General features: G+C 38.1%; 2 protein-coding genes across 6 annotated transcripts in view; both read right to left on the reverse strand.

Annotated features, from left to right (window-relative positions):
* LOC117167431 overlaps positions 1–21008 on the reverse strand; it is a 47642-nt gene that overhangs the window by 14359 nt on the left and 12275 nt on the right. For 2 of the 3 annotated variants that reach the window (XM_033352357.1, XM_033352355.1), the window contains exon 2: positions 6353–6460. In XM_033352357.1, coding sequence (XP_033208248.1) covers positions 6353–6455 — 103 coding nt within the window. In that variant the 5' untranslated portion in view covers positions 6456–6460. Of the gene's footprint in view, positions 1–6352; positions 6461–18656; positions 19098–21008 lie in introns of all 3 variants that reach the window. The other variant, XM_033352356.1, reaches the window with a different exon arrangement.
* LOC117167433 lies at positions 4057–6239 on the reverse strand. 3 transcript variants are annotated; one of them, XM_033352362.1, is made up of 2 exons: positions 5991–6239; positions 4057–5341 (listed from the first exon to the last, which is right to left on the reverse strand). In XM_033352362.1, exon 2 carries the CDS (start codon positions 4760–4762, stop codon positions 4124–4126), a length of 639 nt encoding a protein of 212 aa, XP_033208253.1. In that variant the 5' UTR covers positions 4763–5341; positions 5991–6239; the 3' UTR covers positions 4057–4123. The 3 variants fall into 2 exon arrangements, with proteins under 3 accessions (XP_033208253.1, XP_033208254.1, XP_033208252.1); XM_033352361.1 differs by having other exon boundaries at positions 5423–6239.

Consider the following 21008-nt stretch of genomic DNA (forward strand, 5'->3'; position numbering starts at 1 on the left):
AAAGTACAAGGTCACTCATGTATTTTACATGGACGATCTTAAGATCTATGCTAAAAACAAAGAGCAACTACACCTAGCTCTAGGGATTGTCGAACGATATACGAAGGAAACTGGAATGGATTTTGGGTTAGACAAATGCGCCAAGGTTTATTTGAAGCGAGGCAAACTTAATGGCATCCCTGAAGATCCTAATCTCGTTGATAGAAGCGCTATACGACACCTTTGCGCTGGAGAGACTTATACATACCTGGGCGTGCCACAGAGTAGCATTCAGGATGTGAAAATGATCAGGAATCACGAAGAAGTGGACAAAGGAGCGTTTCTGCACAAAGCAGCGGAGGAGGCTGCTGAAACACTCGGACTTAACTTCAGTATTAGGGGTGAGCAAATGCATCAAATCTTATCTCAAGTACTCACTCCTGACAGCCCGGATTAAGAAAGTACAAGAGAAAAACTTTTGTGAACAGCTTCTCGATAAGAGGATGCACAGTATCTTCCACAGAAATGTGAAGGATCAGTCAATGTCTTGTGAGCTAACGTTTGCTTACCTTAAATCGCCCGGATTGAAGTCTGGTACAGAGGGTTTCATTTTTGTATGCCAAGACGGTGTCATTTCCACCTTAACATACCGTCGCCACATTTTAAGCCAAGACATTCCTGATGATAACTGCAGGGCGTGCCATGCACACTCCGAGCATTTAGCTCACATACTATCTAGTGTTCCAATTCACGCGGGAACGACCTACATTCAAAGGCACAATGAGGCACTAAGAGTGACTTATTACCATCTCTGTCACTCTTACGGCATTAACCTTAATATTGCTCCTCTAAATGCTCCTAAGGAGGGGCGATGTGTAAGTTTCTGACTGTGTATAATAAGGGTGGAATGGAAAGGATTAAAGAAAGGGTAGAAAACTTACTAGGAGAGAGAGATGAGGGTATAGTGGTAATAAAGTATAAAAAATAAAATAAAATAAAGTAATATAAAATAAGTATAATATAAAATAAAGAGGTAATAATAAATAAAAATAATAAATAAAGAGATTTTAAGAGACTGGATGGAGGATAGAGGGTGGGCGGTGTGGAATGGTATGGTAAAAAGGGACGAAGAGGGAGAATACACGTATGTGAGTAAGAGGGGTGTATTGGTGATAGACTACGTGATTATGAATATGCAAGGGTGTGAGGAGATAGAGAAATTCGCAGTGGAAGGAAGGGTGGAATCATACCATCAGCCATTGAGTTTGTGGATACAGGGGGAGGCTGGTGAAAGGCAGGGTGGGGAAGAAGGGTCGTTAGGGGAGAGGGTGTCATGGACGAGAGAGGCGATAGAGAAATATCAGGTGCAATTGGGTAATGTAAGCTTTGAGGGGGAGTCTGTGGACGAGATATGGGAGGATCTACAAGAGAAAGTGAAAGGTTGTGTGCAAAAGAAGGTATTTAGGAAAAAGAAGAATGGAATGGTAAAGCCGTGATGGGATAGGGAATGTAAAATGATAAAGAAAAAGGAGCAAAAAAAGTACAGGAAGTGGAAGGAAAGAACCACGGAAAGGGAGGAGTACGTAGAAATCAGGAAGGAGTTTAGGGCGATGTGAAAGAAGAAAGAGCAGGAACAAGAAAAAAGAGCTGGAAGAGGAGTTGAGAAGTGTTAAGACAGAAGGGGACGTGTGGAAGATAATTATTAGGTTTAGGAAACGTAGGGTGGGGATAAGTAAGAAGATAGGGAGCGACGAATCGTGAAAATTTTTCAAGGATTCATTTCAGGAGTCAGATACTCGAAAGAGAGGTGAGGGGATTAGAAGAAACAGAGAGTTAGATGAAGAGGAGCTGAACGACGAGGAGATAGAGAAGCAGATAGGGAAGTTGAAAAATTCGAAGGCAGCAGGGATTGACGGGGTAGAGAACGAAGCGTGGATGTTTGGCACACAAGAGGTAAGGCAGAGGCTGAAGGGGGTAGTAAAAAAAGTATAGAGTGGGAGGGATTCCCAAGAGGGTAGTGAGAGGCGTTGATCGTACCACTGTATAAGAAAGGGGATAGGGAGAGGCAGGAGAATTATAGAGGAATTACGCTCATGAATACGGCGTACAAAGTATACGCGATGGTGTTAGCAGATAGGCTGCGAAAGGATGTTGAGGGGAAAGGAATATTGTCGGAGACGCAGGCGGGCTTTAGAGGGAGAGAAGGAGCACTATTGACAATATTTACGTCTTTCAACACGTGGTGGATAGAGAATTAACCAAAAAGGGTGCCAAGGTGTACGCGTTTTTTGTAGATCTAAAGAGCGCGGTCCAGTCAGCGGATAGGAGGAGGTTGTGGGAGGCAATGGAGGAGAGGGGAGTGAAGAGGGGCCTGATAAAGAGGGCAAGGGAGGCATATAAGAAGACGAAAGATAGGGTGAAAGGAGGGGAGGGAATCTCTGAGGGATTCTGGATAAATAGGGGGTTGAGGCAAGGGTGCCCACTTAGCCCAACGCTTTTTTGCAATTTTGATCGCGGATATGGAAAGCTAGCGGCCGGAGTGGTAGGAGGAATTAGGGTAGAAGGAGTCAGGATATGGTCACTCGCATAATCAGATGACATAGTGCTGGTGGCAAATAGCAAAGAGGCTTTAAAGGAGATGATGAAAAGGTTGAGACGTGACTTGGACAAGAATAGGTTAGAGTTAAATGCTAACAATTCGAATGTTATGGTGTTCAGGAAAGGAGGTGGGAGAGATGGATGAGGGGAGTGGAAGTGGAAGGGAAAAGCGGTACAGGAGGAGAAAGAGTTTGTGTACCTGGGCTTCCTGTTTCGAAGAAACGGTGAGTGGTTGGTCATATAAAAAAGAGAGTGAGAAGGGCAAATGTGGTGATGAGGCAGGTGTGGGGGCTGGGGAAGAGATTGTTCGCAGATGATTTTGAAAGGAGAATGAAATTGTTTGACTCGCTATTGATGAGTGTCTTATTTTACGGAGTGGAGGTGTGGGGTTGGATGGGAAGTGAGGAGGTAAGTACGGTACAGGAGAGGTATATAAGGTTGATACTGAGGTTAGCAAGAAATACGCCGCACTATATTGTCAGGAGGGAGACAGCAAGAACGAGTTTAGGGATTATAACAGGGAGTCGAGCGTGTAAATATAAGGAGACATTTTTGGAAGAGGGGGGAAGTAAATTGGTTAGGGAGTGTTGGTGGGAGAAAGAGAACAGACATAGTGGTGCAAAGATGGAGGTGGAAAGGGGAAGGTATTTTAGAACGAATGGATTGCAAATGGATGAAGTTAGCAGAATGCACGAGGAAGGAGGGAAGGTATATAAGTTGGTTCAAAAGAATGGCATGGAGAAAGAGAGGGCAGAAGGAGAGGAGAGAATAAGAGAGTCAAGGTATAACGGAAACTATGTGTGGATTATGCCAAGGCAGATAGCGCAATATTTGTGTAGGAAAGGAGAGCAAGGAAGTCAGGAACTTATAGCGAGAATAAGATGCGGTTGCATGGAGAAGTATAATAGGTTCTGGCTTTTTAGAGAGAAGAGAATGTGTAAATTGTGCGGGAAGGGGGATGCAAAATTGGAGCATTGGTTGGAGGAATGTGAAGAGGTGGAAAGGAGGGACATAAGCATGGAGGTATTATTGCATGAAAGGGGTGACGATAGAGAGTTTTGACGATAGAGTTTTGGGTAAGATAGAGAAGAAGAGAAGTGTCCCAATTGAAAAGAAGTTGAGGACCGTGATATTTCTAAGGACAAAATGATTAAAAACAGATACTTGGCGGAGATCCAACTTCAAATGCTGATAGCACACACAAATAAATGGTTATTTTGTGTTGCTAAGCATGATTTTAAAAAGTCAAAAAGTCTTTGGAAAAATAATATTTTCCCAATGATTTTCAACTCCATTGAGAATTGAAGCTACGTTTAAAGTTTAAATAAAGAAACCAGTTACATTATACCAGTGTCCAATATTTATTAAAAATTAACGACAGACTGCATGTTTTAGAACATTTATTACGTTTATTACTTTGCAGTTTTTTTTCGTATTTTTTAACTTTGTTTTTGTTACTATAATTGCCTTTTAGTTGCGCATTGCAAAGTTTTTTGTTTATAAATACAGATAAAATACGAACGAAAAATTGCATAACATTAAGGGGTCAAAAATCTGAACTAAATTTATTTAGCATAGTACGTAATAACTTGCTTAAAAACTTTACTATCTTAATATACATGAATGTAGACTTAGCAGGCCACATGCTATTTTTAGCATAGTCAAGAAGGTCTAGACCTTCAATTGGGATGCGCGCACGAGGTTTAAACGTTACGAAGTATCTGAACCTTTCAATAACTCGCTCGATGTGAATCCTTAAACTCGCAATTCTTCTAGTTTCAGTAACTTGTTCTTTTGTTAGCTTTCTTAGCAGTGCCACTAGGAGGACGAATGAGAGTACAATTTTGTGCAAAGAAAGTTGATCAAGAAACTTAAAACCTCGATCAGCCATAACGGCAGCATTCCTCGGCAGAGTTGTTAGATAATTAAAATGTTCAACTATCGCTACATCCGAAGCTTTTCCTCCAAAGCCTTCTGAGATGAAATTTGTAAGACTATCTGGTTTCCGAATGGCAATCTCAAAACAATTAATAAGAGATTGAACGTGACTATAACGAGCAGAATTCGATGCCCAGTCTTTGGAAAGAATCATTAGTTTTGATTTCGGTAATAATTGGCTATCAGCAGAGTCGTCGAAACTTTTTTCAGAACATTCAGAAGCAACCCTCATTCTACTCGAATGCATGTATTAGTTCAAACGAGACTCATTTTTATTTACAGCAAATTTGCTTTCATTTGGTGAACCAAATAATTGTTAGTTTGTTTTATAGGCAAACAACGAACATCATCGGTTTTCGGTCGACATGAAACAGCTCTACTACGAAAATGTGGCTTTGTAACTTGTAGAGTTTGAGTTCCACGATCCACTATTATGACTTTTAATCCTATTTCTTCAGGATCTTTATTAATTTGAATACTGTGAAGGTCTTCTTCCCTGTTTGAAATTGTATACTCTATTCCAATTATAATATTTAGATGTTTTTCAATTTTCGCGAGTATTTACCTCCTCAAAATCTTCAGTGTTTGTTCGTTCTTGACATTCTTCTTCGATTTGAATTGCTGTTTGCGCTTGGTGCTGCTGTTCAACTTCTGCTAAGACTCGAAATTTTCGAAATTTTAAAACTCCTGCTCTTGTTGGTTTTGAGGAAGCGCGCTTACGATTTGGCTGACCCTTGAAAATGTGCGGTAACGTTCCCTTCTTTAGCAAAATGTTTGCGGTTAGATACAATTCTACTCGCATATAATTTTTCAAATCCTCCTGTAACTATAAAATACATGTATATCAATTTTGGTATTTAAAAATTCACATCGTTTCCGAATTGAAATTTTTTGTAATTCAACTCACGACTGCATCTCCGCGTCTCACCTATACCCCGTCCGTGAGCCGCGTCTATGACCTATCTCTTTCCGTGAGAATTTAGTGACAAGAGGAGAGGTAAGATTTCGTGACTCTTCCCTCTCTCCTAAAAGTCGCGTCTGTCGGGTCAACTTCGACCTCTCGCCCTGAATACTCTTACTTTTTAGAGTAAGTCCCCTTTCTTCGGCGCACGTCACATACCCAGTGGGCACACAATTTTAGAACGTAATTCGAACGTCCTAAAAACGTTTTTAGGACTTGCAAGTCAAAAGACGTTATTTGAACGTTTTCAAAACTGTCCTAAGTCAGATCAAATAACGTTCTAAAAACGTTTGATGTTCGAACTACGTCTATAAAACGTCGCTGAAACATTGTATCTTTATGGAATGTTATATGGACTGTCTTAGGACATTTTTAAGCCGTTTTAAAGATGTTCTTGAACGTGCCCACTGGGTATGTACACATGTTTCGTATTAACATTGCGAATTTGTTAACTTAACTCATCTGCTGCTTCATCTATTATTTAAATTCAGTAAAACCCGCGAATATTACCAACATTCATCCCTTTCTCATGTGCGGGTGCCTCTCTTCTCAATTATATAACAAGCGCCCAAGTCTTCTTAAAATAGCAGATTTTTGACAAACCATGCTTCGGTGAATCTAGGATTTGGCAAAATCGATCCCTATCGTCTTAGTTGCTATCCCACAGTCGGTTGACTTCCTTTCCACTTCAAGTCATTGCTACACTTTTGCACAAGCACTTTTCAGGAGTTGTCGTATTTTTCTCGAAAAGCGAGACTTACCCAAGGTTCTGACACCAAAAAATTTTTAGAATGCCGTTTTAAAATCTAACAGCCTTATATCAGAATTTTGTAATTTGAAAAAGGTATCTTTTTTATAATTGAAAAATGTACATACCCACTGCAGTTGGACTTGAACTGCAAGCAGCTTCCACATCTGTGTAACAAAACTCTGCTGTTGCACTTACTAAAAAGGTGCACAGCATTCCAATAAGAAGCATGTTTTCTGAAACATAATTATCAAAAATGAAGAAAATTAAACTGTCGAAGGAATATGTCGGGAGGTTTGCTTTTTGTTCGGAGTCATAAGTAAAATTGTAAAACTCTTAGGACTCAATATCTAGCCAGTTTAAAGAAAAAGGCCTTCTAAGTATTCGTCGTCAGTCTTATAAAATACTATCTTCCTAATGGCGCGATAGCTCAGACGGTGACGAGCTGGATTTGTAGCCGGAAGGTTGCTAGCTCTGTTCTCGCTGCATGCGCTTTGTCTAATTTTTTTGTATTTATGCAAAAATTAACATTTGAAAGCGTTTAAAAAACTCGCCTTTTTTTAAACTATTGTCATTTTTTCCTCAAAGAATCTTTTGTATTAATTACCGATCGTCAGCGCAATAAACTTACCAATTTAGAACCTAGCACGCTTGCTCGTTACAAAACTGAATCCTTTTACAGGAAACTCCATCACTCACGTCCAAAACTCATTTGACTTTACCAAAGATTTACAACAGATTCACATTCAGCCCCAAGAAAATCATAGTGAGTTTCGACATAGTATCTCTCTTTACGAAAGTACCAATCTGTGATACAATTGATATTATTAAATCTTTCACAAACTTTACTTTCGAGCTCGTACATTTGACAGAACACTGTCTCAATAATACTTACTTCTCTTTCAATAACCAATTCTACAAATAAACCTCAAGGGAAGCAATGGGATCCCCAAGCTCACCTGTAATAGCCAATGTCTTTATAGAACATCCGGAATTTCGGTTCCGTTACGTTGATGACACTTTTTTCATCTGGCGACATGAACGAGATAAACTAAATAAGTTTTTCACGTCTATCAATCAATTGCATCCTAATATCCAGTTCACCATAGAAATAGAACAAACGGAAAATTGCATTTCTTAGACGTATTAGTTTAAAAATAATCTGATAACACATTAGGACTTGAAGTTTACAGAAAACTCACGCATACAAACATGCCTCCTCCCATCATCATCCACCTCAAAAACAATCGGCCATCAACTCCCTTGTATACCTAGCTGTCTCCATAATAGATAAAGATAACTTACCAAAGTAATTACAAAACGTTAAACAAATCCTAATACAGAACGATTACACAAACAATCAAATTGATAAAGCAATTAGAAAATACACTCAAAAAAGCATGTCAACACAACCTACGAAAGAAAGAGAACAATGACCACCACCCTAACCTACATCCAAGGTGTCACAGAACAAATTAGCAGAATTCTTAACAAACACAACATCCAAACCATATCTAAACCAGCTGCGAAAATATGACAACTACTAAATAATCCTAAAGATAAAAAGACACACCTGAGTGATCCAGGCTTATATAAAATCTCTTGTTCTTGTGGCAAAGTCTATATTGGAGAAACCGAGAGAGCGGTGAGCCAACGTATAAAGGAACATGCCAGTAAAGTCAGACTAAAACAAATCACGCAATCAGCACTAGCTAAACATCATCTCGAAACAGGACATAACATTTCATTTGACAGAACAACAGTCATTGCAAAAACACACAACATCTTTCCAAGAAAAGACAGAGAAGCGATCGAAATCTTAAAACACCCTAATAACATCAATAGGAACAATGGATATAATAACAATCCGATTTGGCTTTCGGTCATCCCACATTTTTTTTAAATGAAAAGACTTGATTGGCCAATCAGGTTTGACCAGTCCCCACGGTGGGGTGCTATGGACATTCACAGGCATCGCAGAGAGTATACATCAGAACAACATAACCTGATATCTCTGTTTCAGGTCAGCCCTGAAGCAATGAACTGCAATGTTCACGAAACTTCGGCAAAATTCATAGTTTTTTACACGAGTGAAACATGAAATATCTCTTGTCATGAAAATGAATAATCGTGAAAGCATTAAATCTATTATCAATGGAGTTATTATTATTTTTTGTTCAAAATTTTTTATTAATTTTGAAAAGTACTAACCTAAGATAAAAGTCATGAACATTTAATAACACAGGCCGACAAAGTTTGACAAAAGTCAAAACCAGAAAGCAGACCTAACATTTCCAAAGGATTTTGGTGCGCTGAATCCGAATCCGAGCTCAAAATTGCTCCTGTACATCAGGTTTTCAAGATATCCTAACCCAAAGGTGCAAAAAAAGGGTTTTTTTTAGTTGTTTTTGAGGTTATGTAACCGAACAAGAAAACTGTCTACCACGAAATCCCAGCCAATCAAGGAAAGACTTTAGATTGCCCAGCTAATCAAGGAAAGACTTTAGATTGCCCAGCCAACCAAGGAAAGACTTTGAATTGCCCAACCAATAAAGGCAAGACTTTGTATCGCCCAGCCAGTCAAGGCAAGACTTTGAATCGCCCAGTCAGTCAAAGCAAGACTTTGAATCGTCCAGCCAGTCAAGGCAAGCCTTATGATTTCCCATTCAGTTAAGGCAAGAATTTGGATTGTCCTGCTACGCAAGGAAGTACTTAATATTTTTCAGCCAATTAAGGCAAGACTTTAGATTGCCCAGCCAATCAAGGAAAGACTTTAGATTGCCCAGCCAACCGAGGAAAGACTTTGAATTACCCAGCCAATAAAGGCGAGACTTTGTATCGCGCAGCCAGTCAAGGCAAGACTTTGAATCGTCAGCCAGTCAAGGCAAGACTTACGATTGTATGTCCAATGAAGGTGAAACTATTTGCTTGTTTTCTTATGGAAACGTTCGTGCATCATGTCAAATGATCGTTGAAGAGACTTTCGTTTATGACTAGTAGGGACATTATCATTTCTTTGCAAAGACTAGGAATAGTCGGCCATCATTCTTACATTACATCGACCTTGATAATGTTGCTCTTTTTGGTGAAAGTCTTGATGAAAGCGTTCGCCTATTTCTTCACTGAATGCTCCAACATTTTCTGGGAAATAATCCAAATGAGATTTGAGAAAATGTAATTTCATACTCATCAAACAATCTAATCTCTTAAAATTATTTAACATACTAGATACAATAGTTCTAAACTTTGGATCTCGATTGTTGCCTAAAACTTTCTGTACCTCTTTGAAACTCAACCATGCATCCTTTTCAATAGATGTCATGGTTTTGATAGAGTCATCATCTTTCATAAGCTTTCTTATATCAGGCTCAACAAAAACAACTACCTTAACTTTGGCATCACTTAAATGCGGAAATGTAGATCTGCTATAATTGAAAGATTTTCCTTCGGTGTTTAGGGCTTTCACAAATTGCTTCCTTAACCCTAGTTTTATATGGAGTGGTGGCAATAATATTTTCTTTCTGTCAACATGACTTTCATAAACAACATTATACTGACCAACTGTCCACTCTAATCTGTTTGGCCATTTCTCCGTTATCCAATGTTCATCCCTTGCACAACAGTCCCAAAGGCAAAGAAAACAAGGGTATTTAATATTTCCTGATTGTAAACCTATTATAAGATTTATCATTTTGAAGTCACCACAAATAAGCCAATTATGGACATTGTATTTTATTTTTATCAGGAGTAATTGTAAAGTATCATAAGATTCTTTCAGTGTAGTTGAGTGACCTACTGGAATTGCAGCGTACTTATTTCCATCATGTAACAATACTGCTTTCAGACTTTCTGTAGACGAATCTATGAAAAGACGCCAATCCTCTGGTGTATATAAGTTCATTTTATATAAATTAATGAGTCCTTCGATATCATTACAAAACACAATCCCACTATCCATTGAAAGGTACTTGATAAACTTTTCTTCTCTATTTCTGTAAACAGTTACTCTAGTGCCAGGTAACAATAGTTTCCTCACTTTGAGTCTCGAAGCGCAAAGTTCAGCTTAATCTTTTGGAAGATCAAGGTGACGTATAATATCGTCTAATCCGTCTTGGACAAAAAATTTAAGACTTTCATCATCCGATTCTTCCCAAGAAGAATCTTCAGTTGCATTAGGATCGTCAGTATCCATTTATTCGTGAGTTGATCGGTCACTTTTGTTTTCAGAGTGATTTCTAATACTAATCTTGGCTGGTGTAACACTTTTTACATAAGGGTAAGCGATCTTCTCCAAATACTTTTTAGAAAAACCTCCTGTTTTGCATAAGCAAATGTAACAATCAGTATCATGATCGTTGGGCTCACGCCAAACAGGTGGTTGAATAACAGTCTGCCTCTTGGTACCTTTATCTTCCCAATTTGACAAATTTAATATACAAGCATGACAAATTAAGGTTGGTATCCACAGTTTATCCAATTTTTTCATTGAAGTTCCATAACAGTTGAAGTATGACGTTTTTATCGAATCATTAATTGATCGACGGTATTTTTCCGTTTCATACGTTCCACAGACGTGACAAAACGTATTAACTTTCTTAGTGCAAGGAGTTCTTGAACTCATTTTTTTTCTTATAATGAACAGTACGTGGAAATCCTATAACTCACTATATACAAAAATCACGATCGGCACCAAATGTAACCGCTAGATAAATTTCAAATACAAAAAGAATTTCATTACATACGCATCCAACCGTTAGCCCGCCACTCAAACGTGATCTCTAACACGGAAAGATTTGTAGCAAAAAACGAATTTCATCAGTTACGCATAACACGTCATAAAAGCGTCACCAGCTCAGTGAGCCACCTAGGGCTTGAAGACTGACTTGCCCGTAGAACAGCGCGCACACACAACGAATGTGAACATTAAAATGAACACAGAGTGCGCAGTAGCATTCCGCGCAGTTCGCCTTCTTTTGTTTTATCAATGTGCGAAGTTTGGTTCCAAACGACTGCCCGCTTTTTTGTTGGTATTTTGTGCGGGATCCTTTGTTCTTTTTTAAAGCCCTAAATTTTGGCCGGCATATTGGATCTTCTAGGGATTATAACAAAAAACTGACACCCGCAATAGAAAAGGGCACCCTCGAAACCTCCTGAGATAATATTTTGAAAAAAAAATATTTTACCTAATAAATCCAAGTAGGTTTGAAAGAGAAAGGTTAGTACTTTTAAATTCCATATTAGCTCTTGTGGTAGACATTTTTCTTGTTCGGTTACATAACTTCAAAAACAGCTAAAAACGCGTTTTTTATAGTTTTAGGTTAGTATATCTTGAAAACCTGACGTACGGGAGCAATTTTTAGCTCAGATTCGGATTTAGCGCATCAAAATGCTTCAGAAATGTTAGGTCTGGTCTCTGGCTTTAAAATTTGTCGGCCTGTGCAATAGAATGTTGTGAGATCCATAAAATTCGCCAAATACTATTACTGTATAAAATATCTTCGGTATTACTGGATTATGATATTTTAATAATTCGTGTCCAGAAGTAACATACCACAAATAATGATAATATTAATTACAGAATTTTTAATTTTAATCATTTCTTGAAATTACATACTTAGTGGGTCTGTCTTTATAACGGACCCAGTGAACTCGAGCAACTTATAAATTTACTTATAAATTATAAATCCGTTCTTTTCAGCAGGACAGTCGGAGATAAATACCATTCCTTCTAAAAATCAATTGAAATGTCCATTTTTGAACCCCTGCACATCTTTTCTTCTGCATAAATTAATCTATGTATTTAATATAAATAGATTTGATTGTCAATCATGGGTGTTCAATTCCTTCGACTTGTGTGCATGTCCCAAATTGTGGTCTGATTCGAGTTAAATTAAATCTAGCAACATTTTCGATTAAAATGAATTGATATTTACTGCTTTTTTTCATTAGGATTGTTCCAATGACTTCGAGATAGCCAACAGTTCGCTTGTTAGATGGTAGTGACTAATGCTACGGATATTGGTATTGGAATGTATCTATAGAAAGGCCACCATTCTTATAAGAGTCTTAGCTTTAGGGCAAGCTGTTGATGTATGATGCCCGCTACTTAATTATATCTGTACGTATATTTTCTCTGGGCGATCACGCGACAGCCATCAATAATGTGCTCAATGGATTCGTTGGTATCTCCATATAATCGGCACCGGTCAACGACGTCTTGACGTAACAGGTGTTTACGATTATTCCTGGTGCTGACCTTTTCCCGTATCGCAATGACGAATCCTTTCGTCTCTAGATGCAGCACACCCCTTACCAAAATATTGGATGCCTTACTACCCACTTCATGTTGATCTAACGTTTTGGGGTGCTCGCCGTGGATAGCTTTCTGTCTCCATTGTGTTTCTAATTCCTCTATAGTTTCTGCCCTGATATTCGAGGCCCCATCTGAACACAAATTTAAGGGCCTGTAGTCAAGATCCGTTTTACAGATGGTACTGTGCAGGGCAATTTCGTTTCTGTTAAAATAGTCACGCAACTGTATAATTTGTGATTCATACAGTTTTTTGACATCTACAATGCCCCTACCCCGAATTGTCGTGGTAGAACTACCCTTTTGATCGCTGAATTTTTATGGTGTATTCGGTGCTTCATCATTTCTACGCGGAGGATTTTGTTTAACTTTTCAAGGTCGGTGTTGGACCATTTGATGAGCCTGAAAGAATACGTGAGGCCATGGATAGCATAGGTGTTGATTGTCCTGATTATGTTTGCCGACTTGATGAGAACTCTTCATAATCAATCTGGGTCTCGTAGTGAAGGCAGTCGTTGGCTTGCTTTGACTATCGTATGCTGAATACCCTTCGATTCAGGAATAACCAGCTATTTATATAATTCGCCTGCAGCCATTGCCTGGATGTCATTTTTGCACTCGCTCTCTAACTCTGCGGTCCCTAATTTCCGTCTGATTAAATTCGATGTTCTGCATTTATCTAGTTCGAGCTCCATGTGGATATCATTGAAAAACTGCTTTGTAACATCGATCACTTGCTGCAGTTTCTGTGCTGAACTGGCGTACAGCTTCAGGACATCCATGTACAGAAGATGGGTCACTTGATAACCATACTCATTATCATGAATTTTGAACCCATGAGATATGCTGTTTTAGTCTAAGTTCCTTTGATGCTTACGAGCTTGAAACATGGAAACAGCTTTTATAGTTACTAGATCTTTACAGCATCGCGAGTTTTTACAACATCCTTTTTGTTCTTCTGTGAGGGTGTATTTCTCGTCACAATCAGAATACACCTTATCTTCTGCAATAATAGCTTTAAGATAGGTCCAGGGTACTATGTACCCTGGAGCAGAAAGCCTGGTATCAGATCTGGGTGTTCAATGATCACTCGTCAAGTACTCGTACTAGCAGTTGTGCACGATGTCCGGACCTGAAGCTTTCCAGTAACTTGCTCTTTTCAAGACCGTTGAAATATCTAAAGCTGTGATGTTTGTCAGCTGCATTTCAGGGTTATTTATTGCCCGTGCTTTCTCCAGTTTGAACCACGCAGTGTCCAAATTGCATCTATTCATTTTTCCCGAAACACCCGACTAGTCATATCGTCCAAATGAGGGATTTCGGTGTCTTTCTGGCTATTTTGCTTTACACTCTGTTCACGATAGAACCTTCTTTCATCTGTCTCAAAGTTTCGATTTTGTTTCCTTCGTGCACTACTTTTCTTGTCTCGACGAAGTCCGGCAGTAAGAGGGTGGATTATTTTAGTAATATGATTTATCAGCTTTCTTTTTCTATTATGCTAAGTTCAAATACGTAAGTAAAACCTTACTGGCGAGGTGTTCAATTAGTTAGACCAGTAGGATGAGACAAAAACCTATGAATTGTTTTGAAGTCGATTCCAGATGAGATAACTGTTGGAAAGTGTTTGGACAGGTGCGTAGAGCATATTCTGAGTTTGCGCCAGTTTTAAAGTGATGGAAAATGAATATGGGTGGGCTGTAAAATAAAAAATATCAAATTTGACAGTTTTTTAAAAATAGTTTAGTTGACATAACTCGTAAATGATGCGTTTAATTAGCATACTTTACAGAAGTGAATTTGTTCAGAACAAAAAAATGAAAAAAAATCATGTATGTAGGGTTGAAAATATTTTCATTTTTATTACAAAATAAACGAATAAACGTTTTTTTTTCGTTAAAATTAGGGTTAAAAAAATAATTTTTTTGGTCGTTAAAAATGAAGTTAGACATTTGTAAATCTTATGATGACTTAGTTTACGGTGCAAAAAATTACCAAGAAAATAACCTTGCCAGGACCAATCTATTTGAAGTTATTCTTACTTGAACTTACCTGTTAATTGCAGGTATGCAATTGTAGGTGTAGCGATAAAAAAAATTTTATTATGCGTTTTCATACTACCTCTAAGTGGCGAAATTCAAAGACTTCGTCGGATTACTTTTTTCCGGCTAAACCAAATCTCGTGTCAAAGTTTAAACATTTTTACAAATGTAACGGTTGTGAATAAATTGAAAAACATTGATTATTTTTCTTGCCAAATTCATTACTTATTGATTTAAATAATATATGTTAAAATAATCTAATGTTTAAGTCGTTAAATTATTAAATGAAGCCGATTAAGTACATTTTTAATTCACCTTTTAACTAATTAAGAAGAAAAATAAATAATCGAAAGGAATTTGAAATTTTCCTTTTTTTTAGACTTTTAAGAGAAAAAAGGTATTTTCTTTGAAAATATTACTTTATTTATAATTCGTTGATTACATTTTTTAAGCGTAAGATATAAAAATTGATAAATCTGTACACTTTTATCTTTTTTTTCTATTTCATACAAAATATACAATTGGGATTTCAACATTTAAAAATGCTAAATCTGGCAAATCAAAGCCAGGTTCCTCTAGATAATCTTCCTTCGCAACTTCTTCACATTCTGTTTCTAATTGTTTGCTTTGAACATACCTATCATCAACGCCCGCATTATTTAAATTTTCACCGACTTCGATGTTAATACTTTCATCTTGTTGACCATTATCACAAGTTTTCTCATTCCAGTGACTACAGTACTCAGAACAAGGTACACCTTTCTTCACACAGCCACAAACTCCCGTATAATCTGTTGTGTATTTGCAATAGATATCCTTCGGTAAGTCATGCACAGAAAAAACTAAGAATAAAATTTGTTGCAGGAAATTTTTTAGAGCGATAAAGTTTTGTTCAGCTAAACTTTGCGTCTTTCAAAAAATATGTATTTTGCATGGAAAAACAAAAGAAAGTTTAACCGATACTTGTGTAAAGCTAATCCTGTGAAGTTAATTTTTGTTGCAGAGAATCTTTTGTCGGAAATCGATCTAAAATTTATCTTTTGTTTTTTCTGTGTGAGAAACCAAAGGTGCTGTGCTCAATCGATGTTCTAGAATTTTGCAATTTACTATCCACCCCCAATTAGTTGGCTCCATGTGATTATTGAACAACTTTTTCACCTGATAATATGCTGATTCAGACTCAACATGCAAAAGATTCAAGCTCAATACGCATTCAGAGCATATCATCAAGTGCAAAAGTGGTTTAATAAACACATGGAGCCAACTAATTAGGGGTGAAAAGTAAATGACAACATTTTAGAACCTAGATTGAGCACAGCACCTTTGGTTCCTTATGACTTACAAAAGGATATCAGTTGCAAATGCACAAAAGGTTGTACTGGTGCTTTTATGACCGTATGAAGAAAGGTATACCTTGTTCTAAGTACTGTAGTCACTGTAATGGGAAAACTGGTGATAATATTCAACAAGATGAAAGTATTAACATCGAAGTCAGTGAAAATTTTAATACTGTGGATGTTGATAAAAGGTATATTCAAAGCGAAAAGTTAGATACAGAATGAGAAGAAGCTGATAAGGACGATGATCTAGACGAATCTGGGTTTTATTTGGCAGATTTAACATTTTTTAATGTTGAAAAAGATAGCATAGATGCAAAAATTGATGAGATGCTTACATATACCAGTTACATCGACGACGTGCCGTCGTGCAGCAAAAAAGAAATGAGTTTACAATAACTGCTTATAATGTCCATAATAATAAATCACAATTGTATATTTTATATAAAATAAAAAAAAGGTAAGTGTACAGATTTATTAATTTGTATATCTTACGATTAAAAAATGTAATCAACGAAGTATAAATAAAATAATATTTTCAAACAAAATACATTTTTTCCGCTTAAAAATCTAAGAAAAAAAGGAAAAATTTCAAATTTTTTTCGATTATTAATTTTTTTTTATAAATTAGTTAAAAAGTTAATTGAAAATATACTTAAGCGGCTTCATTTAATAATTTAAAGACTTAAACATTAGATTATTTTAACATGTAATATTATTTAAATCAATAAGTAATGAATTTTGCAACGAAAATAATCAATGTTTTTCAATTTGTTTATACCAATGACATTTGTAAAAATTTTAAACTTTGACATGAGATTCGGTTTAGTCGGGAAAAAGTAGTCGGACAAAGTCTTTGAATGAACTTTCGACGTTGGCAAACAAGGAAGATAGAGCGATTTCTTTTTTCTGAAGAGATTTGAAGTAAGCGCATTCACTTTTGATGCAAGTTTTTCGCACTATATTTTTATCCGTCCAGGTGAAATCTGTGTCACGTTTTTTTGTACATTATTTTTTTTTATAATAAACTGCTCATGCAAAAATATTCGCCATTTCGCCACTAAGAGATGGTTTAAAAACGCATAATAAAATGTTTTTTTATTGTTATATTAATGTGCGACTGCTACTTTTGCCGCTACGTTATTTTGAAAATTGCTGTAAAAATATTTAGGCCTTAATTGACAATTACATTGTGAGACAACAAATAGATGAATCTTTACCAATTTTTTTGTTTGCTGTTGTATAGCATTGTAAAGTATGTAATCATGATATGTTCAAATGTCTAACTTCATTTTTAAGAACAAAAAATCATTATTTTTTTAACCCTCATTTTTTGCAAAAAAACGTTTATTCGTTTATTTTTCGATAAAAAAAAAATTTTACTCTTACATACATGAATTTTGTTCATTTTTTTTGTTCTGAACAAATTCACGCCTGCTATGTATGCCAACTGCAACTAGCGCAAGCTCAGAATATGCTCTACGCACTTGCCCAAACACTTTCCAACAGTTATCTATTCTGGAAACGACTTTTGCATGTCACTCTATTCTTCGTACTGGTCTAAGTGCATGCAGGTCATTTGTGATGTTCATTTTGCGCAGAGAATGCCTTTGTGTTGGTTCTACATATCTGAACTCTAGTAAAGCATGACCAAAATTTCTTTCAAGGTGTTGTAGTTTTTCTGGGATTACCCTATTCACATCATCGTTATTAATATCAGGATATGGTTCTAATGGATCCGTTAGATGATGTTCATTAGCTTAACGATTATATATGATTTTCATTATCTTAGCAATAATATATCGAAGTGCGACTTTCTGTATATTAGGATACTTTGAGGCAAATTCAGGGAACTGGTGCTGATTCAACAGAGATCAATAGTGCTGCGTGCAGTACCCGCTAACTACTTAACATGATCGGGATTATCAAAAAGAGAACGACCATTTCAAAGAATTAAGTTAAGAGACTTGAGTAATTTCATTAGTTTTTTCCCCCACCTTTTTAATTTAAGATCGAGAGTCCCTTTCTGGCACAAAATTTGTATTAAATAAAAGTTCTTGCCTACGCAATTTAGAGAGGCAACGCGAGAATTAAAATCACCCAATAGTACAGCATTAAAATTCGACGAAGAATATCTGTTAATCGAATATAGAACAGTCTTGATTGGCTGTGCCAGTAAGCTAAATTAGAGTCAACAGGCCACCACTACTTCGACCTTTGCTTGTCTTCTTTATAGTAGGGCTATAATAAACATAGTACTCACTCAGAAATTAAGTTAATTTCATGTATTTATTTACCATCTAAGTTTCACTAAGGCAGATAGCCGAATAATTAGTCAACCATTTAATTTGAGTTTCAACCAAGCTGAAAAGGTTGCTAAAGCTACTTATATGCCATCAGCATGCTCTGAAAGGCTCACTAACAGATTTCACAACACTTTGATTATCGATAAATCACTCAGATAGTTGGCTAAGAGCTTTGCTGAAAGATGTGGTAACAGCGCGCTCAGTGAGAAAATGTTCAAAGTTGCCATTCTCTTAAAGGGCTTTCTTTCTTTTCCGGAAACAAGTACTGTTTCCTACATGAAACCGGAGTTATCAGCGTTCCATTTCGCTTAGATTGCAACGAATCAACTCTCTTATAGTTTGGCACAGCAGCTGTGTTTTAGTTTTTAAATTCGACAACCCGATATTCACCAGCTGTGAACGGCATTGGTAACATGTAAACCGACTGTGTTAATACTTACTGTTAGAAGAGAATCATAGTTGCTCATGTTCGTCGTCGAAGGCTTGTTGCATTTGATTGTTTCTTCCTGACTTAAATTATTCAAGTCCTCGATAGTATAGTTGATATAGTTAATACGTACATCTGATCCGGCAATGCGGGAATTAAGACCAAGTTTCCTGTATTCAGAAGCCGCTTGTCCAAGTGTCTTGCGCTTTTGGACAGATTCCGGGTCCAGATCGTATTCCACAAAAATATTTGTACTTTTAAGTTTGGTGCGATTCTTGCAGATTAGATTAGAACCGTAAAACAGTTTTTTTGTTTTTGTCAACTTTGCACTGCCCGAGGCGCCTGGCACCATCGAATGCTTCAATTCCAGACGACATATCCAATTTTGAATGCATCAAATTTTTCACCTTGTCGAACAAAAGTAAGGAGGTTTCTTTTGGATCATCGTGCACCCCTAAAACAATAAATTGTTTTGGTCGAGTATTCTGTTCCAGCATTATATGCATAATTTTCCGGGTTTTACTTTTCTCTTCCGGCATATTTCATCGAAATCCTATTTACTGCCAAGAAACGCAGTATATCTTCCAAACGAACCTAACCGCAAAATCATCTTTCGTCAATTTTGGTATTTTCCGTTTAAATTTTCACTTTCTATCACTCCCTCCATTCTCTTAGCGCGTCCCTGGGTGGGGGATAAGGGAATGCTCGCTGGAAACAGCGGGTAGGACTGAAATAAAACAGGTCCCGGGGATCAAACACACTAAGATCCCCCAGTCAAGACGTGAGCAACTGTACTAAGGACTGAGTTGCATCAGGAAGTTGTATTTCAAACTGTGCCTCTAGGATACCAAGCCGCCTCATAGAGTATATAGACCTTACACCCGCATGCGGGGCTCTGCGGGGGTGGACCTTTATTTCCCTAGTTACTCGTGGGATCAATATACCGTCAAATCAAGAAAACATAATTCGAAGTGAAAGTGAGGAGCTGTCCGAGGAGGAGGAAGTGACTGAGGAGCAAACGCTAAACCAAACCGGTGTGGATACTGGAGACTCGCTAGAAGTCTTTACTGATACAAAATAACTCATAAAGGAATTCATGGAAGTCCTACGAGAAATGAGAGCTTTCTCCGACTCCAAGCCCAACATGTTCCAGTACATGAAGGAGGGAATAGCAAAGGTGGAAAGTTTAACGAGAAAGGTGAGTTACAAGACTAAACATAATGCAGGTATAATGTGAATCATTCTTGAAAAGGTGGAAATTTTAAAGTCGGGCAAGCTGAAAACCGGCATGGAGGTGAGCTCAGGACGGGGCACAAGCCACAGCGGGATTTAGACGGAAGATGCTGTGGAGGCTCCCGCACTCCATCATGGGAAAAGCGAGAGGGAGCTTACCCTGAGTCCCGTTGAGGCAAACTGTTCAAAGCCGAGGAGCAAGAAGCCGAGGGTGCGAGATGCTGCAGAGGTTACGACGTCGACCTCCAACAAGGCGGAAAAAGAGGCAAAACCTGCTTTCATGGACGAGAGAAAGCAGAAGAGGGTGCAGAGGCGAGCTCGACCTGAGGTGGTTTTAATAAAACTGACCGAGGGTCTTAGCTACGCTGAGGTCCTGAAGGACCTCAGACAGAAGATTTAACCTGACTCCCTTGGTGTCAAAATCAGGGGAGTCAGAGAGTCGAGGAAAGGCGATGTCCTCATCGAGGTGGGACATTCTGCAGATGTCAGGTCGAGGCTGTCGTCAGCCATTAAGGTGGTCGTCGGTGTGCGTAATTCCGTGCGTGAGCTTGTCCCACGTGTGGAAGTCCAGGTCATTGACCTCGACACAACCTGTGACGTTGAGGAAGTAACGGAGGCCGTTCGCAAGCACTTTGGTGATGTGGATGTGGAAAACATGAAGGTTAACATGACGAAGAGATCCATCAGGGATCACCTGAAGTCCTACATAGAATTGAGTAAGGAAGTAGCATCGAGGCTCCTGCGTACGGGACATCTAAAAGTTGGTTGAATGTCCTGCAGAATCAGAAAGAAGACGGTAATCACGCGGTATTTCCGCCGCCAAGGCTTTGGCCACGTGGCAGCAAGTTGTGAGGGTCCTGATAGGACCAAGGCGTGCTGGACGTGTGGTGCGGAGGGCCACAAGTCTGTGGAGTGCGTTAGTAAACCGCAGTGCTTCCTCTGTGCTGCTCGTACAGAGAAACCCCGGGACGCCGAGGCACGGCAAAGTAACCTTATCCCCATGCTCTTGAAGTAATGCGAAAGCGGATTCCGGGAACATGGGTTGCTAGGAAAGGAGTTAAGGTTTAGTGGGTAGGTGCCGTTTGGTAAGTCCCACACTCACATTCGTTCATTGTGGACTGTGCGCTCATGT

This window comes from Belonocnema kinseyi, chromosome 2 (genome assembly GCF_010883055.1).
Source record: "Belonocnema kinseyi isolate 2016_QV_RU_SX_M_011 chromosome 2, B_treatae_v1, whole genome shotgun sequence".
NCBI lineage: Eukaryota > Metazoa > Arthropoda > Insecta > Hymenoptera > Cynipidae > Belonocnema > Belonocnema kinseyi.